Source organism: Tiliqua scincoides, chromosome 5 (genome assembly GCF_035046505.1).
Source record: "Tiliqua scincoides isolate rTilSci1 chromosome 5, rTilSci1.hap2, whole genome shotgun sequence".
In the NCBI taxonomy this organism is placed as follows: Eukaryota; Metazoa; Chordata; class Lepidosauria; order Squamata; family Scincidae; genus Tiliqua; species Tiliqua scincoides.
Window position 1 is genome coordinate 6,232,173 of NC_089825.1, and position 26,604 is coordinate 6,258,776.

General features: G+C 42.6%; 1 protein-coding gene across 1 annotated transcript in view; it reads right to left on the minus strand.

Moving 5' to 3' along the window:
- Positions 1-26,604, minus strand: part of ACVR2B (activin A receptor type 2B) — a 123,935-nt gene that overhangs the window by 11,790 nt on the left and 85,541 nt on the right. Inside the window, exons 2-7 of the mRNA XM_066627915.1 lie at positions 17,704-17,911; positions 9,729-9,838; positions 7,072-7,223; positions 4,906-5,049; positions 1,436-1,579; positions 35-183 (exon numbers count right to left, since the gene is read on the minus strand). Coding sequence (XP_066484012.1) covers positions 35-183; positions 1,436-1,579; positions 4,906-5,049; positions 7,072-7,223; positions 9,729-9,838; positions 17,704-17,911 — 907 coding nt within the window. The remainder of the gene's footprint in view (positions 1-34; positions 184-1,435; positions 1,580-4,905; positions 5,050-7,071; positions 7,224-9,728; positions 9,839-17,703; positions 17,912-26,604) is intronic.

The window sequence follows — 26,604 nt, forward strand, 5'->3', positions numbered from 1 at the left end:
TGCACGATGGCTTCCAAACTGAAAAGAACTGTACCTGTGTGCTATAGCAGGTTTGTGTCCTTCTCCTTTGCACCAGGGGACATCTTCATGCAGGTAGGAGAGTCCATGAGCCATTGTTTCTGCAACATGACAAAGTTCATTCCAGCTGATAATGTTCCCCTTCAGGTAGTCTGTCAGAGAACCCTAGAAGATATACAGTATGGTGTGTATCAAATGTCATCAAAAATTCTTGGTTTTATAGCTAGTTACTACTACTAAGTTATAAAGCACATTAAAATGGCTATGGGCACCTCATTCATTTCAACAGGAGAGTTCAACAAATGTTTACCTTCCCTCACCAAAATAAATAGGACTTAAAAGGGTTTAAGTTTGGCTAGGTCATGCCCAGTGTACCTCATAGTTGTCACTGGGTTTCCAGGTTTATAAAAGAACCAAAATAGCCTGAGAAACCAGGATGCCCCTAACTTGCAGTGGTATTAATTAGAATTTTCCCTCCCCAATTACCCAGTGAAAGCTTTCGCTGATTACTTTGCTAATTAAAGCTTGTATGCCTATTTAGAGAGCAATGTTGCATCCAGGCAAACAGCATTGGCTCAGCTCCCATGGAATTGAAATGGCCTGAATGCTGGATGGTGGGGAACAATCAGATCCAAGGTGGGTTGTAGCTACAGAACTAAACTTAAAAGTGGCTCCATGATTCAGGGTTCGATTCAATGTGGTCCCAAGTCTTGAAAGACTGAAATGAACTAAACCTACAAAGTCTCTCAGTGTTTCAGAATACGTATTACAATGAAGCACTCCCAAATTCGTTGCACAGGCCAGGTTGTATAAATTCAGTAAAACTGCCTGAATGGCCATAATTTCTAGCATTCAGATCATTTTTCACAGGTTTTTTAAAAATTGCGTTAGCTCAGAATGGAAAATCAGGAGAAAGAGCACAAAGAACAAAAACTGTGCAGTGCAGGGGATGGATATTTGGCTGATAGCCTCTGCTGGAGACCAACTACTAAGGACACCTTGATACGTTTTTCAAAACTTAGTCTCAGGCTGAGTAACAGAAACTTTCTTTTTTTAACAACACAATAGTAGAAATTCTCGTGTTTTCGTTTTGTGCAGTGGACATATGAAATGCACAAAGATCTGGGCTGGTAGTTAATAGTGGCACAAAGGTCAGAAGTGATGATGTACAAGGTGAAAAATCTGACACCATCCTGTCTCCTCTTTGCCTTCCCCCTACAGGGTGGAAGTAAAGGGGGGGCAGGAGGGGCTGAGCTCCAACTCTACTGGGGACCAGATTGGCCAAGCTACAGAACTTTCTTCTGCTTGAACTTTTGTTCTCACAGGTGGGGGAAAGGGGGCTGCACTGTTTTGACTCAACTTTACTTTAGGTCTTTCTGCAGCTGCAAATATGAAAATACATGCACACATCTGTTACCTTGTCATGGAAAGCTGTGATCAGCCACAGTTCCATCTCCAAGTTTGTTCCTCGCTTCTCCGCTGCAATAAATTGCAGAAGGTTCTCATGCTTCATGCCCGGGGTGTTGAAAATCTCCCTCTCACTCTGCCAGGATTGCTTATCCTGCGAGGACGGGAAGAGACGTTGTGGGAAAGAGACAATTCCACATGGTGAGTAGTTCTATTCTTGGGCATTCATGATGCTACCCACTTGGAACAGTTGGTTACAGAGGTACCAAAGAACCATGGGCACTAAAGGCTGGTGGTATGCTGAAAATGCTTTGTCACAGATCTCTAGCTCCTCTCAGAGTGAAGGCTGGGTAGGCCTCTGCACCTGGGCAGCTGAGGCTTGTTCTGATGATGGCTTAAGCCAGAGGTTCCCAGATGTTCTTTGCTCATGGTGCCCTTAGAATCGCCATAACTTTTTCATGGCATCCCAGGCGTTCCAGTGGCACCTTCAAAATATTATGTGGTGCCTTTTAAGTGCCACCTTTAAACTATCTCACAACTATCTCACAACCACCTTTAAACTATCTCACAACACAACTATCTCACAAACCCTGTGAGTTTGCTGCTGTGCTCCAGAGTGCCGCAATGCTAAGTTTGGGAATTAAGGGTTTAAGTAACCAAGTGTGCTCAGAAACTGCAAAGAATTAGCATAAAGTTCTTTCTCCCTGGAATGCTTCCATCTACGCACAGCCTCAGACAGAGAAAGAAGAATTAAAATAATAAAAGGAGCAAAGCAAATTCATTAGCAAATAAAGTTTAGCTAAAATTTTTATTCCCTCCTCCAAAGAAAGCACCTAAAAGAACAAGGATTGCATAGATGTTAACTAGATTTAAACCGTTTGTATATAATCTTAACAGTTTTCTAATCTGGATTAGGATAAAATATCCAACTAGTTACTCAGAGCTGGCTTGGAACAGATGACATGGAAATCTCCTTCTCTAAATCCATGATGGCAAACAAATTGAGGATTAATGAATAAGGCACCATGTCAAAAGATTTCTTTGGCTTTGGCTATTGCTATATCGCAGATTTAAACCGGTTTAACTCTCATTAGGGACTGTGGAAGAAATGGCCAGGACTGCCTAACAGTATTCTCAGCATCTTCACCAAACTCTAATTCTGATTCTTTGATGGTTTACACTTTGGCCATAGCTGTTGAATGTCTATAAAATCAATATATATTTGTAGTCTGGATATGACCACAGCCATCTTCAGATGCACAGAACGGATTTTATTTGGCTTCTCTGCTTAGAAGACCAAATCATGGGAACAGTCAAAACACAGGCTGAAGATCTAGAGGTAAAGTAACAAAATCTAACTGCATAAAATTACTTCACCTTCTCCCTCCACCTCCCTTATCCTCCCAGCTCCTTATTCAGGTAATGGAATGAATTTCAAAGCATCTTAGCAAAGGCTTCATGTACTACAAAGCAGGATCTCTCATACTATTTTTAAATTCTTTCCATCATTCGAACTACAGCTAAGATGCCCTACAGATATCAATATGTGATTATTAGCCCAGCTCAAGTACAGGAAGTTTTGCTGGTGGCAGCTGCTAATGAAATGAGTACAGTGGAAGCTCTTGAACTTGCCTCCAGTCAAACTTCCAGACATGCCTCTTCTCACTACCTAGAACAGAGACAGTCAGCAGGAGGTCTAGCTGCTAGAGGCTTCCCAACCGGTCTCTGGCATAGCCCTCAATTAGAATGGCACAGTTTCCATTATGTATCTTAGATATTCTTAAATTCTGCATTGTGTATTCCTCAGAAAATTTCAGAAAGTGAAATCTCTCTTTTCAACCCCCTCCCTCTTCCACTCCCCCCTTTCGATCTCCAAACCTTCCCGCTTTCCTCCCCCTCTCCTTAAAGTTGTTTCCATGCAGTTAGCAAAGGGAGAGGGGAGAGACAAGCACACACTTTACTTGGCCAGGAGCAGAAAAAGGGTACTGTTTTTAAAGTGATTTATTAATCTTGTTGTTTGACTGAAGAGGAAAGGCTGTATTTTTAAAGTGATGAATCTTGCTATTTGAAGGGAATATTTATCAGCCATTGATGAAGTGATTGCCAGCCCAATCCTATCCACACTTTCCTGGGAATAAGCCCCATTGACTCTAATGGGACTTACTTCTGAGTAGACATGTGTAGGATTGGGCTGTGCATCTCCTAGTATAGGAGACAAAACAGCTTCCTAACCAAACCCTTATCAGCTCTGATATATTTTCATGGTCTATTTTTGTTTTCCCCACCAGCTGCTGGAAAAATTTAATTTCATTAAATTAATAAAGGGTTCAATCCTATCCAAGGGGAATGGGAGAAATGACTAGTTGGATTGGGGTCCACAGGGGTGTGTGTGTATAATGTTGGTCAGACTGGTTGTTCACAAAGTTCTTTTGATAAAACAATTCTATTGGTATGCTTACAAAGTTTTAAAAAATGAGTCCTCCTGGACCAGACAAAATCTACCTACTCCAGCATCCTGTCTCCAACAGTGATCAGCAGCTGATCATTTATAAAGCATGTATATTGCTGTGCATTAATAATATATTTGTAAGATCTGCATTTAATTAATAATATAATATAATTAATATTAATATAGTTAATATTTCTGGCCACTTCCTGTTTAATGATGTCACTTCCAGCTCTCAGGAACATGATGGGGAGTCATGGCCAACAGCCACAGGGGGTCAAGGGAGCCACTGGCTGGAAAAGTTTGAGTACCACTGCCATAGGATGTGGTGATGGCGTCTGGTCTAGATACTTTAAAAAGGGGATTGGACAAATTTCTGGAGGAAAAGTCCATCACAGGTAACAAGCTGTGATAGGTCTGTGCAACCTCCTGGTGTTAGAAATAGGCTACCTCAGAATGCCAGATGCAAGGGAGGGCACCAGGATGCAGGTCTCTTGTTATCTGGTGTGCTCCCTGGGGCATTTGGTGGGCCACTGTGAGATACAGGAAGCTGGACTAGATGGGCCTATGGTCTGATCCAGTGGGGCTGTTCTTATGTTCTTAACTACAATTCCCAGAATGCCTTGCAGGTCTTCTTGTTATCTGGTGTGCTCCCTGGGGCATTTGGTGAGCCGCTGTGAGATACAGGAAGCTGGACTAGATGGGCCTATGGCCTGATCCAGCAGGGCTCTTCTTATGACAAGAAAGGTCAGGCTGAGACCTTGCTTGTTGTTACATACAAGGATGCCCTGGTGCTTATCCAGGGGCTGCCTCAGGTCCAACACCAACAGGCAGGGAGAGAAACAGCCTTTAGCCCACTGCTTGATTTGTGTAGGAGCAGGTGGTGTCAATACTGCCAACTTCTTCAGTCAAAAATAGGACTCATCTTTAAAAAAAATTTGCTGACCAGAGCCCTAAGGTATCTCTGAATTCCGTGCTCCAAACTGCACCAGGACCCAGTCATTTCTGAACAACAGATACAGTCCCACACTCACCTGGATGGGGAAGATTTTCACTGCTACATAGTCGTTCATCAGTTGAGCCTTCCAAACACAGCCAAAGCGCCCCCTAGCTTTGATCTCCAGCAACTGCAAAGGTTTCAGTCCAACCAGTGGAGAAGGGGGCGGTGGCCCTGGGTCCTAGGAGCAAGGTATGGATGAAGATATGAATGATATGTTGGTTGCCAAGCATATTTTTGTTAGATGGCCAGCAGGCAGCCTGTGGACTGTACCACACTACTGCCCTTCCCTGCACCAGGCTGGCAGTGCTCTACAAGCTTCTCACATGTTGCTGCTGATCTGGTAGGTGCCCATCTCTCTCAGCACAAAGTAAGAGGATGCCCAGAGAATTTTGGACCATTCCAAAGGCTATGGGATATCTTCTCATTTTGCAGTGTGAGAAAAGTTTCCCAGATCCCTCAGTGTGGAGCTTAAATTTGTGAGTCATAACATCATTAATGCTACGGAGGGCACTTTCCCTCCCCACAGCCTGCTTGGAGATGACCTAGCTCCTCAGTCAGATGAAGTCTATTGCTTTTGATGCTTTCTCTTAAATTTTCACCCTGAAATCAAGAGCCACTTCACACGTTTTGGAGAAACAAACACAGGCCTGCTACTGAATGTTCATAACAGGGAACTGTTGCTGATTTGTCTGTTGAGTGTACTTGTACAATACGTGCTGGCAAACACATGGTATGTTCACACTTTACATTTCCAAGTATATCTAACAAATATTATGCATCATCTCTCCCAAGTCAGAAGTGGTGCTACTGGAAAGTTATAAATATTGGCAATGAGGTGCATGGCACTTCATAGATTACAAGGACAGGACCTGCTTGCAGGGCAATATAGGGAGACAGAGGAAGGCAAGGTTAGTGTAGACAGGGGAAAATGTACAATTATATTTAATTACCTCTACCAGGGCTGCAATTCTATACACATATTGACTTCAATGGGACTTAGGTCTGAGTAAACATGTATAGGCTTGCACTGTTAAGACTTGGGGTCCAATCCTATCCAACTTTCCAGCACATATTCAACTATGCCAATAAAGTGTGTCCTGCAATGGAGGTCTCCACATGGTAAGAGAATATTTGTTCTACCTTGGGGCTGCTTTGCAGCTGAATTGGTGCTGGAAAGTTGGAAAGGTTTGGGCCCTATGTTCCACTTTTTGATTTTTTTTTTTTTTAATATGCTATGCTGCTGAACCTGAATTTAAAATGGAAGATATGTTGTCTTCCATTCAGGTGAACAGTCTTTATACTGCATTCATCCATATAATGCCAAAACTGGCTGTTAAAAAAAAGAAATGGCAGGTTTATTGTTTCTCTCAAGGTCTGTTTCAACATCTAAAGAAAAAAAAGTGAAGTTTTTCTGAATTTCAATTAGCTTGGCCTTTTATCATGTATTATTTGAAGTAAAAACATTACTTTAGTAAGTAAAATCAGGCTGAAAGCAAGCTTTAAGTGGGAACTCAGCAAACATAGTAACCATTTTCCAGCAGCATTGAGAAAGGTAATGTTCTAAATGAAATTTTAAGCTTTTTAACCTTTTTTCCTGCAAAAGGGGGGGGGGGTGCTTTGAAATGTTATGTGCCCACCTCAACCTAAAATTTACTGTTTTTCAGAAAATTTGTAGGGAAAAATGGACAATCATTTTAGATAATCAGAACAGCCTGTTGGACCCGGCACTGTGTTTCAAACCAGATGTTTCTGGGAAACTCACAAGCAGAATCTGAAAATGTGGCCTCCCTGTTATTTATCTCCAGCACCTGCTATTCCAAGATAAGTGGGTTTTAGATCCCCACTCTAGATTCATCATTGTGTTGGAACTACTTTAAGAACTATGGTTGAAAAGTGAAATACACGTGATATTAAACAAATAACTGTTGAGTTTTCCTGCATTCTCTCCTTACAGTCCTGAGATCACAAGTTCCTTATTGACCAAGCATCACTGGAGTGAGGGAGGTGAAGATGCAATCCAATGGGGCAGGTTGTGAGCCATAAGTGATGGCTTTGCAACCATGGTAGCCAAGGGAGTCAATTGGACCCCTTCAGAAAACCTAGCTTGTCCCAGATCCTGCTTGCAGAAGTGGCAGAAGTCTGCCATCTGAATCCCAGTACGGTTTTCCAGATATCCACTGGTTCTTCCTTAGCGATATACCTCACTGATATCAACATGTCCGTATGGGGGCTTGCGGTGGCGGTACATCCAGAAGGCTAGGAGGATGGCAATGGAGAGAGCAACGATTGGAAGCAGAGAGTAAACCAGGATGTTGAGCAGGGAGGGAGTTGGTGGCGGCGGTTCGTATACCACTGAAAAGAGGACAGAACATCAAGAGTAAGAACTACAAAACAAGGATTATCTTGCAGGTTCAAGACTACCCACTTCATCATTCAGCCTTCAAGTCATGACAGAGGATGAGACAGTTCTTGTCGCTTCAGAATGAGACGAAAAGTGCTCCTGAAGAAGACAGGATTCTACCACATGGTTTGGTTAGATGGCACAATGGTGATCATCTTGTTTAACATTTTTGCCCAATGTTGCATTGACGCAACAGACACCAAACGTGTACACCTGTGGACTGGGCAAAAATGGATTAACCATGGAGGACTACATCCTGGAAACATACATGAAAGGAAGGATTATGGCTAATTTCAATATTTTATTTGCATGTAATTAATGCAATTTGTATACATTTAAGTGGTGGATGATAAACCACAGCTGGTTAATCAACCACTTTGTCTTTCAAGTTTATATATATTTGAGAACAAATTGTCACAAGCCATGAGACTGAGCTGGGGGGGGGGCTGGAAACCAACAACAATGAATTCGTTTCTGTACATTTGCTCGGTAATCCACACACACACCACCCAAACCATGAGGACAAAACTTTTTTGACAAACCTTTAAATTCTCAGGATTTTTATTATAGGCTATAGGAAGTTACATATGGATTGCATTTTGTCAGTCACAATATTACTGGCTGTAATCCTAAATACACAAAAAATTTTCTACCTCTACTACCTTGCTTGTAAATAAGTTCAACGAGCGAGAGCAAGATAAATCCTTGCCAGGACTCCCCACTTAAGCCCCACCCTTTGTGAATTCTATTTTTCTTAGCCCATTTGTTTCCAGTCCATGTTATCTGTGTCACAGTTCCTTCTACTGCTTGCTTCCAATCTCCTAGCAGCTCTGAACAAGGCAGCAGCAAGAGTCTGGTCAAGACTTGCTCTCGCTTTCTGGTCCTGCATTCTTGGCTTCCCTTCCCTGCTTACTTTGTATGACTTGCCTGGATTGGGACCTCTACCCAGATCTGCTTCAGAATGCCTCTTTTCAACTTCTGATTAGATAATTATTTGAACAAGCCTAATCCGTATTTTGACATCTGGCCTGTTTTAGATACAGCTTCCAAACTCTACTTAAGGATCTAGATTCTACAGGAACTCAGCAAACCATAAAGAAGATGAGGAGCAAACCTGCAAACGCCTCTGTGGCTGAGGTTCGCTTGGGTGGGTAGACCTGGGCTCCTCCCGCCTATGCCCAGAATGGGTAGACCTGGGCTCCCGCCGCCTATACTTACAATGGGTATACCTGGGCTCCCAGCGCCTATACTTACAATGGGTAGACCTGGGCTCCCACCTGGACTTGGAACCCGGATCTACCTGCTGTGTAGACCTGGGATCCTGGTTGAACTTGAGGCCTCTGCGGCCGAGGTTCACTGGGCAGATAGACCTACTATCCCATCTGGACTTTGAGCCCAGATCTACCTGCCAGGTAGACCTGGGCTCCCAGTTTAATTTATGGCCTCCATGGCCACGGTTCACTAGGTGGGTAGACCTGCTAATTCTAGACCAGCCTGGTAGGCTGATGACTTGGTATAAAGGTGAAACCTGTATTTAAGCTTTGCAAATATCAAGGAAAAGCCTATCAGAATTATATACTTCAGTAGTGATGGGGGGAGGGGAAGACAACCAATTCATTGCAGTGGTTCTCAAACTTTTAGCACCAGGGCCCACTATTTAGAATGAGAACCTGTCAGGACCCACCAGAAGTGATATCATGACCAGAAGTGACATCATCAAGAAGGGAAAAAAATTTTAACTTTTTTTGGTTGCAATCCTAGGTTGCAATCCTAACCACACTTACCCAGGAGTAAGTCCCATTGACTATCATGGTTAAAAGAATATACATAGTAGCCTGTTAAAAGTACAGAACTGTAACATTTCCCCAAATGTGGTCGCCATAGTAGCATCAAGTCTAATTTATTAAAAATAAGGTATTGAAATGAATGGGGACCCAACTGAAATTGGCTCGTGACCCACCTAGTGAGTCACAACCCACAGCTTGAGAGACACTGCATTAAGGTGTTGGTGAACTGGACCAGCTTTTACAGTGTGTCCCCTTAACAATGTCAAAAGCCCTAATATCTGCCTTTTCTGTGATCATGTTCCCCCGCACTATGACAGCTGGCATTTGATATCAGTTAATTGAGATATTTAGCTCAATCTGGGTAAATCAGACTGTGTTATTCTCCTCCCACAAACATTCTGTCTGCAGAAATTCACCCCAGGCATTCTAGGAGAGTCAGGAATTAATTTCCTTTGCTTATGGCTGAAGAAGTAGTTGGGCAACGATCCACATCAATTGGAAGACTGGAAAAACAAAGATGAGCTCTGTAAAAACCCAACTTACAAAACTTCTCAACTTCATAACTTGGATTGCCACCATTCTAATAGATAGGCATTCACAGTTAACAATAAGTCATTGAGGTTAGCTCCCAATACAAAACTTTTTATTTTTGACAATCAAAAACCTCACCTTCTGGGCCAGTAACTTCCGGTAAATGAGTGAACTTTTCATTGCAATAGTTCCCCTCACAGCAGCAGAAAAACACTTGTGGACTCTCTTCTGTGGCCACACATTCCTGCCTACATAATAAAACAGCACAAAAGAAAAGATTTTTTTTAAAAAATCAGTGAAGCCTTGAATTGTCACCTGAACGAGCCTGTCTGAAGACAAGTGGATAGTCTTTCTTATTTACTGCTCACTCCTGCTTTACTTACATCGCACCTTTTGTTAGGAGAGATCTGAGAAGCAGAAAACTCCCTAGTATGAGATCTCAAGGGCTCTTTAGGTGTACACAAAGACTAGAGCAGAGAAAGTGAAGGCTAGGCAAGGTATAGTTCTAAGATCCCAGTAAGTACAGCTCAAATATACTTGGGTCTCAAGAACATATGCCCACATACTATCTCCCCCTGAAATGTCAAAGAAAAGGAGAGAGGCAGGAAAACTTTTCTGACACTTTGTATAACCACATTATGGAAATGATTATGAAATAAATAGACGGCCACGGCTACAGTAGCTGAAGAGTCAAGTGCGCTCACATTTTTTTGTAACATGCTGGAAAGCAGTGAAAAAGTTCTTAGCCCTTCTTCCTTCTCCTTCCTTGGTGCTGTTAGAGCAGTTTGCAAAGTGAGATCAGACACAGCAGTTTGGAAGGTATTTTGAATTGTCAGGCGAGGCCCTGTTGGCACAATATATCTCTCCTAAGTTGTGGCAGGCAGTTGCACCAAACACATCTGGAAATGAATGTCAGTGCTACAATGTGCAGTTTTAAGTGGAGTAAATGATGTGCATGAATGGTACCTTTGCAAATGAGACAGTGCTGAGTATCTGGGGCAAACAGAGACATTAGTATCCCTCTGGCTTATAAAGCCTGAATGATTTGTTGCTCTTCCCCATTACAATGGTATGCAAGGCTGTTTTTCAGGTGGCCCTGGGGACGGGCGGGTTGGGCAGGTGGGGAGCAGGAGGTGGGGCTGGGACCCAGCAGCTGGGACTCCTGTTACCAGGGAGTTTGGAGCGGCTTGAAGTTGCTCTGCTCTCCTCTGACTTGTGTCACCTCAGGAGGTGGCACAGGTTCGAGGAGACCCATTGGGCAGGTTGTCTTACCCAGAGGTAAGGGGAAAAGTTTCCCTTACCTATGGCTGAGCTGCTTTGGGCCCCTCTCCTGTTCTGGATACAGTGCAAGCCTAAAAGGGGGGGGAAACACTTCTTCTATCATTCTTTGGCACCTGGAAGTGATTCATACTCTCAGTTGACAAGCAGAGTGGTTGTTTACAAGCTTACTGCAGGGTAGACCTGTGGTAAATTATCCCCATAGTATAGGATGGGGGTGAACTAATCCTAAAATATCAGACAAAACTTAGCTGACAGTCATAAAATGTTGGGTGATCAAGGGATGATAGATAATATTATATGCATGTTTGAAATGAGAGCCGTGGGAAGGCTGAACAGAAGTAACTCCTAAAAACCAAGGCCACCATTCTAGCAACCCCAGAGTGCTTCTCTTCCTTAGCAGACTAGTTCTGAATGCTGAAATTTCCCTTTTCTGCAAACAGCAAACAGCTTTTGGAAGAACAGACAGCTTTCCACGTAGCAAGCAGTACAGGACATTTTTCAGAGCATGCCAGAAATTACTGAGCTTTTTGCTGTGTAAATACACCCAGGAGTTCCCTTCGCCTCCTAGATTCTGAAACTAAAAGGAGAAATCAGCATTTAATGCACAGTCTAATATGAAAGAACAGAGTTAAAGGCACTGTTTAATGGAAAACATGGGACATTCTTCTACTCTCCAACAAGGCATTCTGGGAAACTTCCACTGGTTCTCTAGCATGGGATGCTTTGATGAGACAAGCAATTGCAGGTAACATTGTTTTCAGTTGCTACACTCAAGAGCCTTCTTACAGCCACACAACAAGATTCCCTCATTTATGTTCAACGTTAGGAAAAGGCAATAGCATGCTAGCAAGTGATATTGGAAAGGGAGGTGTTTGAATCTTTTATTGCATGAATTCCTTTCAGTGGAGAGTAGGGCAAGCAGGGCAGTGATAGCAGAGATTAATGTTGGATTATCATCACCTTTTATAGAAGCATTTAAGATATACTAGGACAAAATGCACAAGTCCTAGGTTACAGTGTCACAGTCTAGGGAAGAAAACAAAGGCTATGTGAAAAGAGAGGGGCAAGGAGGAAGGGAAAACTGCTTGAATAAGTGGGGTTCTAAAAAGTGAGAAGAAAAATCTATTAGTAAAATAAGAATCAAAACAGAACATCCTCAAGAGGGAAACAAAAGAGAGATGAGCTCTTAATATTTTTTTCACAAGACCAAGACAAGGCCTGCTGGCTATCTAAAGGGAGCTCCACTCCAAGGGGCCACAAAAGAAGCACAGAGATGAAAAATAGCAGAAGGGAATGGTGGTCTCATTAAAGGATTAGTATTTGATGAACCAAGGAGAACAGAGAGAAAGCAATGAAGACAGATAATGAAGAGGCAAAATCATTAAGAAACTTAAGAACCTGTGGTTTCAAAGAAAGTGCTAATCCAGCATCAGCTAAAGCCCTATTCCAATCAGTGATTTTACTGAAAAATAGCACTTCTCTTCTGCATTAAACTTAAGTGTGTTTACCCTTGTAGCACCCAACTCCAAAACCCTGGCGACGTCCCCAGCAGTTTCACACACAAAAAATGTTAAAAAACGAAAGGAGTACGATTGAATCTTGTGATATGTCACAGACATAGGGCCAAAGTGCTGAGCAATAATTCCCCAGCACCTCTTTCTGAGACTGCCCCTCCAAGAAGGACCAGAACCACTACAGAACAGTGCCCCCTGCCCCACCCCACCCCAGAAGGATACCACAGTTGGTGGTACTGAAAGCTGCTGAAAAGTACAGCAGAACCAACAGAACCACACTCTGTAGACTGTCCACCGAGGCGACCAAAACAATCTCTGCCCTCAGACAAGGCCTAAAGCTGAACTAAAATAGATCTAGAACAGCGATTTTCAACCAGTGTGCCACAGAGCTTTCATGTGCCACCAGAGTTTGGGGGAGGATCATTTATTGGTAGGGCCATTGGGGGATGTGAGCCCCCCCCCCACCATGCAGTGTGCCTTTTCAATTGTCAAAAAACTGACAGTGGACCGATTTTAGTATCTTGTCACTGTATTGTGAGATGAAAAGTTTGAAAATTGCTGATCCTCCAAGAAAACCTGGTGCTGAGTGGCCATGACGGTTCAAGATAAAACATGGACTGTTTGATACCAGCCTAACAGCCCAATCCTATGCATGTCTACTCAGAGTAAGTCCCATTTGAGTCCATGGGACTTACTCCCAGGAAAGTGTGGATAGGATTGGGCTGTAAGTTCTCCAAATGTGTGAAATCTAGGGAGGCCTTTTTTAGCAGTGGTCATTCCATTGACTCCTTAAGCATACACCATCCCTAATGGAGGCATTCGCCATCTTCCACATACAGTCAGTTCATCTTTGGATGATTTAACCAGGTAAGGGTCAAGCCCACAGACAGAAGACTTCACTTTCCAAGGATCTTGTTGACATCCTTAGGTTACACAAAGAGAAGAAGGCAAGCAGACAACAAAGAAATTACAGTTACTACTGATAATAATATTTATATACTGCTTTTCATCATCATCATCAACAAAATCACAAAGTGGGTTACATAGTGAAATAAACAAGAGGGGGGCAAAAAACCACTGAAGAGAAACATACAGAAAGATTTTTCATGATTCAAGCATGGGAAAACTATTGAGAAAAGAGCAAAGAGAGTTAAGCTGAGTGTCAGGAAAACCGAGAATGGAAATAATCTGCATCAGGGGTGGGCAAACCTTGACCCAAGGGACATTTGTGGCCCTCAGGTCCCCAATTCAGCACACAAGGAGCCCCAAGTCTCTGATGAGCCTCTGGCCCCTTGGAGACTGTTGGGCCCTCTGGTGGCCTGCAACTGCCAGTCGCGATCACCAGACACAAGACAGTTGAGTTAGAGCAAGGCCTTTTACAGTCTTCATGTGTTTTCTGCTTTTCCCTGGGCATTATTTTAACCAACCGCCTGCCCCCCCCCCCCCACTGCCTCTGAACAACTCGTATCTCCATGTGTTTCTGGCATGGTCTCTATGTTTTCACTGTGCAAGAGGTGTGTTGCAAACAGTTCACAGTTCTTATGTGGTTCTATACGCCTGTACTATAGTTCTCATGTGTATTATAAATAAGCTCAGTAAAATTCATTCATTCGTATAAGTTCCGTCTCCAATATATTCATTTATGTATATTTTTTCCAAATTTGAAGTGTAAATTTATTCTTTTTTTTCTCCTGGCCCCCAATACAGTGTCAGAGAGATGATGTGGCCCTCCTGTTAAAATGTTTGCCCACCCGGAACAGAGTGAGGGTCTGAATATGAGTTTGCCTACACAGAGTTTGCCTACACGGAACAGAGTGAGGGTCTGAATATGACTTTTAAGAGCAAAGACAAATTTCAGAACTATTATACAATAGAGAACTAACGTACTTCAGCAACAGCAGCAAAGTGAGGCAAGAAAGAGAAAGAAGGATCACAGATAACACCCAAGATCTTAACTTGCTGAAAAAGGCTGTAGAGTGATTTTGCCAATTAAGAGAAAAAGAGAAGGTGAAAGTGAAGGTTTGGGAGAAAATACAATAAAATCTGTCTTCTGCATATTGACTTTGAGATAACGATCAAACCTCCAAGCAGAAATAGCTGTAGGATAATTTGAAATGTTAGTAAGAACAGAGAAGGAAGGAACAGAAAGATAGTGTTGGAAATTGTCAGCATAAAAGGCCAAAAGAGAGGATTATGCTGCCAAAGGGGAAAGAAGGGAGCCAAGAGCTGGGCCCTGAGAAACACCAGCAGAAAGAGGGAACTGAGAAGAGAAAGCTATGAACAGAGACTTCAAAGGAATGAAATCTGAAGCAGATGTGGGAACAAGAAAGGACAGTAGACTCAAATCCCAAAGAATAAGGAGAACTAAGAAACAAAGTGTTGTTAGAGGTATCAAAAGCTTAGGGAAAATACCACAATAAGAATTGGGGGGGGGGGGAGGGAGAAAAAGATTTTACACAGAGTAGTTTCAATAGCATGCAGAGTTCCAAAATCAAATTGGAAAGGGTCCCAAAAGAACTTAGAAGGAAAAAAAACCACTGAGGCATTTGGAATAGGCAAGCCACTCAAAAGCAGTTACATGAATTAAAAACAGAATTATATAGATGGAGGCAAGGATCAAAAGAAGATTTTTTTGAGAACCAAGAAAACATTGGGATGTTGAGAGAAAGAAGAACAGTGTGAGAGAAGAAAGAAGGAAAACCACAGTGAACGTGATCAAGAACCTGAATGGTGAGTTTAGTTGAGGAAGAAAAAAAATCAGAGACTGGAAAAAAGGCGGAAAAGAAAGGAAATTTGTAACAGGAATATATCAGCTAGAAGAAGTGGGTAAAGAACAGCAAAGAACTGTTCATTTCATTAATAAAATATTGGGCAAAAATACCAGGAAAAATGGATGAGGGAATAGGCAAAGGAGGAAGTAGCAGACACAGCTGTTGAAAAGTGGACAACTGAAAATCAAAAAAGTATTTATTTTCTGCAAAACAGGTAAACAGGATAAATGCATGCATTTATAATAAACAAAGGATTTACACAACTGACATTCAACAACTGATGCAAGACCAAAAATAGCACAATGGAGACAATCAAGATGGAGGGGCAGGTTAAAGAAAACAGGAGCAAAGGTGCAGCGATTTTCAGTCTTTTTCATCTCGTGGCACACTGACAAGGCACTAAAAGTTTCAGGGCACAGCATTAGTTTTTTCTGACAATTCACGCTGTGCTGTCAGAGGGGGACTCTCATACCCAAATGCCCTACTAATGAAGAGATGGGATTTTTCCTGTGGCAACAAAATAAAAACACATGATACCACTTTCTGCACCTCTTATTTTTTGTAAAAAAAAAAAAAAAGCAAAGCAAAAAAAACCCAAATCTGCAAAAAAATAAAACCATTCTCTACACATGACACCTCTACACCTCTACACATAAAAATATAGATACATCTGCTGACACTATATCACATATATCACCTACCTAGTACACTTTTAAAGCAATTGTAATTTATAATTATAATTTATAAAAATGCACCCTGGGAATAAAAACACAAAAACACAAAATTGCTTTCTGCACTTCTCATTTTTGTCAAAACTCAAAATCTGAAAATACCAAAAAAGCACACCTCTACTAATAAATTACTCTCCCACAAACTCCCACAGCACACCTGTAGACCATTCATAGCACACTAATCTGCAATGCCATATTGGTTAAAAATTGCTGGTCTAGAGCACGAGACAATTCAGAACGAAAGTATGCAACACAGAGTCTGTGGGCAAAGAGATGAAGAAAGCTTAAGAAGCAGACACTAAAAAATAAAAACTCAAAGAGATCTGGGAACTCAAAGGGAAGAACAAGTGGAATGCAAGAAATCACAGGGAACATAATTGTGGTCTGAGAAAAAGCACAGATTCAAGTTTAGAAATAAAGAAGCAGGAAGACACAGCACTAAGATGTGAGTGGGAGTATAAGAAGAGAGGAGCCAAGGAAAAAGGGTCTAGGAAGCACTGAACAGAGAATCAGAACATGAGTCACCACAGACACTGAAATCACTACAAAGAAGAAGAAAATAAGAGAGGGGAAAGGTGAGCTAGGAAGGCTTGGCAAGAAAGAACCAGGAAGACGTTATCACAGCAATCTGTCTATTGAAAGGAGCAAAGAAACAGCATGGACTTTGGAACTAAGCAGAGAATGAGAGGTGAGGAAAGAAAGAACTGGACACTGGCAAGAATGCAAGAATTCCACTATTCGCCTCCGTTTTGCACTCACCGTTGGGAATGGCTCCAAAGGCGAGGGGGAGGGACCCCTTGCACAGCGCGTTCAGACACACCTGCAAAACAGTGCTTTGCACCCCTCTAGCTACGCTAGCGCTCCAGTTGCCATTAATGTTGTTGTTTTAAAGGTAAACATGTAATTCAAATAAACCTTAATCAATTCCACCACCAAAAATATGCCTTTGAGGAAGAGGAGGAGGAAGAGCTACTACAATGGCTTCAAAACAGAAAAAATGAGGGCAAGGTGTTTTGTTGAATACATATCATTTGTGACCTTCGCTCTGAACACTCACATCACTGTGTAGGATGGGAAATGCCTATAAATACCACCCAGTCATTTGTGAGCTGCTTTCCAGCTCCAAAATTAATCACGCATATAATTAGCACACTGCAACTACGATTATACTGTGCCCACTATAGAAACTGTGGTTAAAACTGTGGCCCTAATAAGCCCCTTGATGCCCTACCCATTGTGCCTTCCTGACATCATCCATCAATAGGGAAGATAAAAGGAAAGTGCAGAAGGTCAAAGGCCAACTGAGTAAGAGGCACTTTTTAAGTGGGTGCTCTTTTATTTAGTGGGGGGAGAATAACTGGCCCGCCTTACCCCAGCACTGTCTTTTCTAGTGGCTGTCTGCTGGTATTCTTTTGCATCCTTTTAGATTGTGAGCCCTTTTGGGACAGGCAGCCATTAGTTGTTTGTTTGATTTTCTTTGTAAACTGCTTTGTGAACTTTCCGTTGAAAAGCAGTATATAAATAGTGTTAGTAATAATAATAATAACTGCCCACAATTTGCCAAGCAAAAAAGTGACAGCTATACTGTCAATGTTAGAAATCTTGGCAAACAAGCCAAAATGAATTCTAACATTCAGAGTGAACTCTATCATTGGCTTCCATCATTTTAACTAAAACTCCTCTTTGACCTAAACCTGGAGCAAACACCTGAATTTCATGAGTGGAGAACTGCAATGCTCTTGACCTAAACAGGGTCTGGGCACCCCATGCTTGAATCATGAAACACTGAGGTGCGCCACCTGCCTGCTCCCATTACCTGTCATAGCAGTTGAAGTCATCCAGCCAGCAGCCTTTCTTCACCAGTTCAATGGAGCCGGAGTTGTTTCTCCAGGAGGCGTAACAGTGGAGGCGCTTGTCCTTCTCTCCTTCGCAGCGCTCCACACCACTCTGATTAGTCTTCTCCAGCTCCCAGTTGGCATTGTAATAGATGCATTCCCTGGTTTCTGCTTCACCCCAGCCTGGTCCTGAAAGAAAATCCAAATGATAATACAGAGGCATTAGTATACATGGTCCTTTACAAAGTAAAATATTGTTTGCCCCAAGAAGGTTACAATCTCAATCTCAATACTGCACTGTACATGGAAGGCAGAAGAGGAAGGAGAGGGTGACAAAGGTAAGGATAAATACTGATTTATTTCAGTTATACATATACTGATTTATTTCAGTTATACAGGAAAGAATACTGATTTATTTCAGTTATACATATGTTAGTCCCAATGCCAGGGTAATCTGTTCCCAATCTCTAGTGAATATTGTGGATATGACCAGAGCGCTTGTACACTATGTATGTTTAAACCAGTGCTAGCATAAATAACATCAACAAACCACAGCACAGATTGAATTGCACAATGGGATGGTGCAGCTCAAGGAGAAGAGCTCTTATCCACCTTCCATCAACAGAGAAGCATCAAAGCTTCTTTCCTTGCACCAAACACTGCAATGGCTAGAACCAGAAACCCATACAGGATGTGTATGTGATGACCCATGGGGTTGAACGGAGAGCATTTTCTAAAGAGTTCCTGGCTCTGGAGTGATTGCCCATCCAGGCTGTTCCTTGATTCTTCTGACCAGGAAGTGCTATAAAGTCTTCTCCTTTAGGCAGGGACCTTGCTTTAAACCAGTGGTTCCCAAAACAACACTCTACAACAACTTTTTAAAACAACACTCTAGAAAGAAATATTTCATTCATTCATTCATATGTAATAATAACAAGAAAAAGACCCTCAAACTTTTATCTCCCTATACATGCTTGCAAACTTCAGGAGTTCAGCTCCTTCCAGGGCAGTCAGCACTTAACTTGCAAACTGCAGGAACTGAGCTCTTTGCAAGGTAATTAGCAGCTACAGTATCTGATTTTTGATACCTCAGGACTTGAGGTAATTAGTTATTTGAAATTCCCATCATCCTTTGGCGACCCACCAAAAATCAGGTCACGACTCACCAGTGGGTCCTAACCCAGTTTAGGAACCACTACACATTTAATCAGAAATAAATCCTATTGTGTTCATTGGGGCTTACTTTCAGGTAAGTGTGTATAGGATTGCACTGTTCTCCACCCCAGGGAAGCTAGCCTGATGCCATTTTTTTTACCCTTTTGGCATCAATCACAGCTTCTCTTTTGAATTTGCCTAAGATTTCCCATATGCGATATATCTGGTTTTTGAAAATACTGAAGATACGGCTGGATTTTAGTATTTTGATTTTTTGTTTGTTTCTACAACAGACATTTTATTGTGCTTGTTAATTTTTAATGTATTAAGTCACTTGATATTTTATATAATGCCCCTGAAAATCTTTGACAGAAGTACACAGTAGAAATAAATTATAACAGGCCTATCCCAAGTCCAGAGAATGATAACTGAATCAAATGGTTCTTCTGAGGATTAAATGGAAATAAACCCCTTCTCACGGCACCCTAAGCTCCTTGAAGAAGAGTCAGATGCAGAGGTAATGAACTGAGAGGTAATTGTTCTGATATAGCAACCACCTAATGGAGAGAAGGAGAAAACAAATATGGAACTTTTAACAAATCTGACTAAATCTGTGTACAATCTGAAGCATGTTTGGTGACTGTCTTCAGTGGAACTTACTTACTCCCAGCATAGGAGTGCACAGGACTGTAACCAGACTGCTAAAATGGGATGTTTTTGTTCCATGTTTCATCAGGCTGAGCAAAAGAGATTGTAATTTATGGCAATAGGTATGTAAGAAAAACACGATCATGAATGGGGGGGGTGAGGAATGTGTAAATCCCACCCTCCTAATAATTGCACTGCTAAGCCTTTTACGTCTGCAGCTATAGTCAGGAGGGCTATAAACCGCTTGTTTCCATTTTCATGATTGTGGCCAAACTTCACATGAAAAGAAATGTTTGTCTAAGATCTTCCAGAACAGGGGTCTCCAAACCCTGCCCAGGGGCCAGATGCAACCCGCAACAAGTCTCTAACCGGCCCGCAGCCAGCCTCTTGTTCCCTGAAAGCCTCTGGCCCACTTGACTGAACATGACCAGAGCTATGCTTGATTGCATCTGGAGAGTGTTCTGAGGGCCGAAGAGGCTGAGTGAATGAGCCCATTCATTCATTTATTAATTCATCTAAGTTCCATCTCTAATTTATTTTTTTAAATTTTATATTTAAATTTTTTTCCGGCCCTCAGCACTACGCCAGATATTTCATGCAGACCTCTGGCCAAAAAGTTTGGAGACCCCTATTCTAGAATCATGAATACATCCTGCTACTAACACCTGTAGGTATCTCTGGAAATGACACCCCTGAGCTATCAATGCCAGAAGCCTTACCGCCATAACTTGCAAGCAGAGTGCTAGAGCATGGCCCTTGCTGCAAGAAATCAAAGTCCTCCAAGAGCCCAAATTCTGCCATTCACAGGAGTAAAGCCCTGCTAACTGGGTAAAGAGGCACTTTTCAAGTGGTGCCCCTCTTATATTTAGCAGGGGAAAAGTAACTGGCCCTCCTCACCGCAGCACTGTCTTTTCTAGTGGCTGTTTGCTGGTGTTTCTTCTGATTGTGAGCACTTTTGGGACAGGGAGCCATTAGTTATTTGATTTTGGCTGCAATCCTAACACTTTCCTGAAAGTGTTTGGGCCCCATTGAACAAAATAGGCCTTACTTCTGAGTAGACCTGGTTAGGATTGTGCCCTTTCTCTGCAAATTGGTTTGTGAACCTTTTTGTCAAAAAGCAGTATATAAATACTATTAATAGTAATAAACACAGTGCATTTCGACATCATTCACTTTTCTGTTCTCTACTAGGAGCAGGAAATTCAGCTGCATTACTGCACTGGATCAATCTGAACACTCACCTCCAATGCAGAAGAATTATCTGCCCTCTGAGAGTCACTATGCTGGCCTTGCCTTTTTCCAACCAGAACATATGTCTAGATCAGTGACTAATGAAGAAACACAATGGATGGTCAAACAGACACCCTTATACCTTCTAATAGTACTGTATAGTAGTATCATAGTTACACCCTTAGAATAGCATAATAGCAACTCTTTTCAGCTATAAGAGCAAAGTGTGCCTGAGCGATCAGATGTCTGGGAAACAGGCAGACTTGTAGGTTCTCAGCAGAAGCCCACTGATTCAGGAGCCATGTGCTGAGAGATTTATCAGGGAAGATGTTTCAAATCTGCTCTACAATGTGCTACCAAGATTGGGCCCCAGGAGCTTTCTTATTGATTCTCCTTGACATTTCCAAATACCACAATTCCAAATTCAATTCACTGGTAATTGGGGGGGGGGGGGAACTGTAGTGCATGTAAGTGGACAAGAAGATGTTGAAATCCAGAAGGTCAGACATGGGGCAAAACATGCCCCTAAGAACTGAAACTGTGTTTGTTCTACCTTCTTGGCATCCTCTTCCACCTGAATAATCAAAGCTTGGAAGTTGGCCGTCTTTTTGGCAGCATGAAGCAGGGGAAGAAAATAAAAGCAGACAATATATCTCTGGGCTGCCAAGACAGATTGTGTAAAACATTGATATAAAGTCTTCTGTACATCAAGATCCAAACACACCGGAAAATATTCTAGGCACACCATGAAGAAAACTGCTCTACTGCAAGCAATTCCAGGCCTTAGCAAGGATTTTTGTAAATTATATAGGTGAGAGAAAAAGGAATTTCTCCCCAGATTTAAATGGCACAGTTGCTCTTGTCTGCCAGCAACCAATTTTCCCTGGATATTCTGATCTTATTGTTTCTGCAACAAACCCAACAAGCATTCCAAAAAAACCATTGCAGCCAAAGGATGGTGAATAATAGCAGTCTTTTGTTTTGGGTCCTCCCCATTTGGTACAAATGGTATCTATATTAATGTCCTTGTCTAATGTTTATCTTTGTTGTTCCACGTTGACTAACTGTAGGTTGTGAATAGTCCGTTTTGAGCACTCTAGTCTACCACTGTTCTTTTTCTGTACAGTTGCATTTTCCCACCACATTCCTACCCATCTTTAGTTTTCATCTTGCTAATTTGGTGGATTCACCACTGTACCTCAAATTATAAGCATGCATGATCACGTCTGCCATCTTCCCAGAATCAAATTAGACATGATGCAAGACTCCCATGACAGGAGAAAGAAAAAGATTTTTGGGATTCCAAATGCAGAGGTCCAACATCATAACTAGTTTGTTCCACAATCCATCTGAGAAGGGATTGTTCTCCATGACAACCCTTGCTACAATAAATCCTACTATGCAAAATCTCATAAATATCTCTAACATCAGTAAGGATGCTGTCAGCGGATGTGCCACCATAAGAATCCCATCGTAGCACAGTCTTTCACTTAAAATACACAAGCCAAACCAGGCATAAGTGTACATCCAACACTTTCTCCCTTTTATCCATGGTTTTAACTAACCGCAGGTTCTGAACCCACGGCGGAGACCAGATCTAAGCTCCAGGACACTACTGGAGATGCTCTCTGGTGGCCTCTGGGAGCCTTTCTGAAGTCTGCAGAGGCCGTGCACAGCCTCTGCAGGCCTCTGAAAGCGCCCCCCCTCCGCCAGAAGGCATTGAAAGGAAGTGCCCTTTAAACACCTGGGGGGGCTTTCTGAGACCTGTGGGCACCTCCACAGAGTTGAAGGTGGTTTGAAAATATCACTATGGCAAAGGGAGGGGTGCACACTCTCATCTCTGTCCACAGAATTAGAACTTGCAAAATCTGGACACAAAAGAAACACATGTACCCCAAAGAAAACAATGCCTCTACCAAATCTCCTTCCGCACCCTTACAAAACCACTGCCAAATTGTTGATTAGGAGCTCTTTATAGTACCTGGTCGTCTTTTCTAACAATAAGGGACAAAATATACGCTCTTGCTCTGGTTTCAGATGTTTAAACAACTTGACACTCCTGGAAGTTATTTTATAATTGGTGAAGCAAAGCAGCATTTTCCACCCTCTACCCCATTTCTTAAAAGGAAGGCAGTTTTGTCATGGCAAAATGGGGAAAGTGCACATTCACTGCACCCTCCGCCACTGATTTCCCTCTCCCTCCCCTTATGAAGTAGAATTAGTCTCGGACTAAAGCAAACAAAAGAGGTTGGGGGGGCACCATCAAGAAAGTCAGGAAGCAAAACAAGCTTGCTTTTTGTCAGGACACAATGGCCCCAGAGGAAGTCATTCCTGAAATTCTTCAAGAGGAACAAAGAGCCAAAAACACTCAAATACCAAGCTGCTGCCACTGACTTTCACATTCATGTGGACAACTTAGAAAGTGTTAACTCCTCCCCCCCATCCATTACTGAACCAGTTTCCCATTCAATACAAGACAGTGACTTCAAACAACCCCACAAAAAAAATGTGAGCAAAACTCAGTACCAGTAGGAAGCTTCCAGGGATTGTTCTTACTTGGATAGGATTTGTGTGAGCAAGAGGTGGAGGGGGGGAAATACAAAAGCTTGGATGATTCATTTACAGTGTGTGGCAAATCCTGCTCTTGTTTCCCACTGTTTGCTCCTCGCCCTTGGCCTCCCGAAGGTATCCTGCCCCTTAAAAAGGACTGTCCCTCTCCCTTACTAGAAATGCCTGGAATTGTTCTTGGACATGACTGAACTTCCTCCAGAAGCACCCAGTTATGCCACTTCCCTCTCTTCCTGGACATCTCTGCTCACAAACAACCTTTTCCCTGAAAGCCTCTGAATTAACCTCGTGGCCCTTCCTCCTCCCCCAAGCTCCCTTTCATCGTGATTGTTTCCTGATTATAATTCTTCAGTAAGGCATAACAGGTCTTCACTTCCATGGAGTTTCTAACCACATGATTTCCAAGTGCAGGGCTCGCCCTACCATGAAATGACCTGGGACTGCACTCTTGGAGAACCTTCAAACAAATAAGCCCCCAGCTGGACTGTCTGCTGCCCTCTCTAGCCTGCCACTTCACTGGGTGCTGTTATCCTCTCCCAATGTGCAGTGCTGGAGGGAGAAGAAAATAAAAGCTGCCACTGCTCCAAGTTACGTCTTCCTGTTCATCTGGGGGTTATGAAGCACCAGGGAAAAAGGGAGAGGTGATCTGGAGCCTACCAGCTTTCCTTTACTTACCTGAGCTCAGTGAGCAGCCCTCCTCCTTCTTCAAGGCATTCTACCTGCTTGCCACCAGCTTGCATTGGCCAGTGCCCGTCCCTCCTCACTTGAGCAGTCATGTCCCTGCCCCGCATGCTCAGCCCAAAGATCCTTGGCCCGATAGACAACAGCAGGGGGTCCTGCTAGGGTCTCTAGTTAAAAGCACACCCGCACCCCCCACAAGTGAGAGACAACACCTTGAGGGAAAGGGGTGGGTGGTGACAAGGAATAATGACTGGCTGATATGGCAAGTCCAAATGCAAAACTTCTGAGCAGGAGCTATCCACTGTTCACATGACTGCTACTTCGCCTGCACAAAATATTGGCAACTCCTATTCATATACAAAGTGTAGATGCAATTCTACTTGAGATTTATTTATTTATTGATTTGATTTGTAATCTGCCTTTCTCCCCAAAGGCAGCTAACAATAAAATAAAATAAAAATACAAAGAGCGCTAAAATACAGACAAAACTATAAAATGCAATCAAAACAAACAATATGAAAACAGAGCAGCCAGCAGTAAGAAATGCCAATAAAAAACACTGAAATAAGTTCCTAAAAGCTGCCATTATAGGACCTCGAAGGTTTTCCTAAATAAAAATGTCTTCAGGCCTCGCTGGAAGGTTAACAAAGAGGAAGCTGTCCTCAGCTCAACAGGGAGGGAAAACCATAACACAGGTGCCACCACCAAGAAGGCCCTGTTTCTGGACACCATCCCCCTGACCTCTCTCAATGGCAGCATATCCAATAGGGCCCCCTCCAATGCCCTAAGAGAATGGACCATATTGTACAGGAGAAGGTGGTCTCTCAAATTCACTGGTCCCAAGCCATTTAAGGCTTTCAAAGTCAAAACCTTGAATTGGGCTTGGAAATGAACCAGCAGCCAGTGTAGCTGCTGGAGCAGCGGCGTGACAGAGATAAAACCACCAACCTCCAGCAACCACACAAGCCACCGCATTCTGTACTGGCTGTAACTTCCAGACCTTTAAGGACAGTTCAAATAATGCTCTACGTCAGGGGTGCCCAAACCCCAGCCCAGGGGCCACTTGCAGCCCTCAGGGGCTCCCAATCAGGCCCTCGGGGAGCCCCAGTCTCCAATGAGCCTCTGGCCCTCCAGAGACTTGTTGGAGCCCATGCTGGCCCAATGCAACTGCTCTCAGCATGAGGACAACTATTCTACCTCTCAACTGAGCTGTGGGACAAGAGCTCCCTCCACTACTTGCTGTTTCACACCTATGATGCAGCAGTGGCAGAGAAGGAAAGGCTGGTCTTGCTTTGGACAAGGCCTTTTATAGGCCTTGAGCTACTGCAAGACCTTCATTCATTCAGATAAGTTCCACCTCTAATGAATGCATTTATGTAAATTTATTCAAATTTTTAAATGTAAATTAATTCTTTTTGTCCCAGCCCCCAACACAGTGTCAGAGAGATGATGTGGCCCTCCTGCCAAAATGTCTGGACACCCCTGCTCTACGTGGATGCAGTTCAGAGGTGCAGTTCAAATAATGAATAAATAATGTGCAAATGTGAGATGCAGTTCAAATAATGCACAAAACAGCCCTTACAAAAACAGAAGAATGACCAGATGACAGCAATAAGAAAATGGACTTACATAGCAACCCTATGCATGTATACTCAGAAGTAAGTCCCACTGTGCTCAGAAGAATTTACTCCCAGGAAAATGTGTATAGGATTCCAGCCTAACACTAGCAGAAGAACTTTCAGTTGGCTGAACAAGAGTGAGTTTTTAACCAAGTCTCGGAACCCAGGTGCCAGGTGGCAAGACACACCTAAAATTTCATGTGGGCACATATAAAACGACTCCCCAACATCCTTGCATGGAGTCGATCCACAAGCCTTAGTGCTGGCTCCCAGGCTTCTGCAGTATTTTTTCCCCCAGCTCTGCTTATAAGTGTCTTCTCACACAGCCATGGTTGAAAAACTCAAGCCAATTCCTCTATTCACAGGGTTATCTAGACCAGCGGTTCACAAACTTTATAGCACCAGACCCACTTTTTAGAACGATAAAAGGACCGACTGAAAATGATATCATTAACCTGGAAGTGATGTCATGGCCAGAAGTGACATCATCAAGCAGGAAGAATTTTGACACACACCCCATTTGACAAAATCGAAGAAAATTAAGTAAGCAAACTAACAGTTTACAATAAGTTTAAGTTTAAAAATATATTCAAAATAAAGAAGAACCCTCCTAACCTTCCCTAACAGTTGCTGAACTGTTAAAAAAAAAAATTCCCCCAACATCCCAAAGGCTGCAATCCTATCCACACTTACCCGGGAGTAAGCCCCATTGACTAGCATTGTTAAAAGCATATACATAGCAGCCTGTTAAAAGTACAGATCTGCAACATTTCCCCAAATGCAGTCACATACCATGGTAGCATCAGGTCTAATATATTTTTAAAAATACACATTGAAATGAATGGGACCCACCTGAAATTGGTTAGCAACCCACCTAGCATGTTCCAACTCACAGTTTGAAAAACGCTGATCTAGTTTGTTTCAAATCGCATCTAAAACTGAATCAGTATAACCCAGACGTGAGCAGTGTTGGATGTTGAT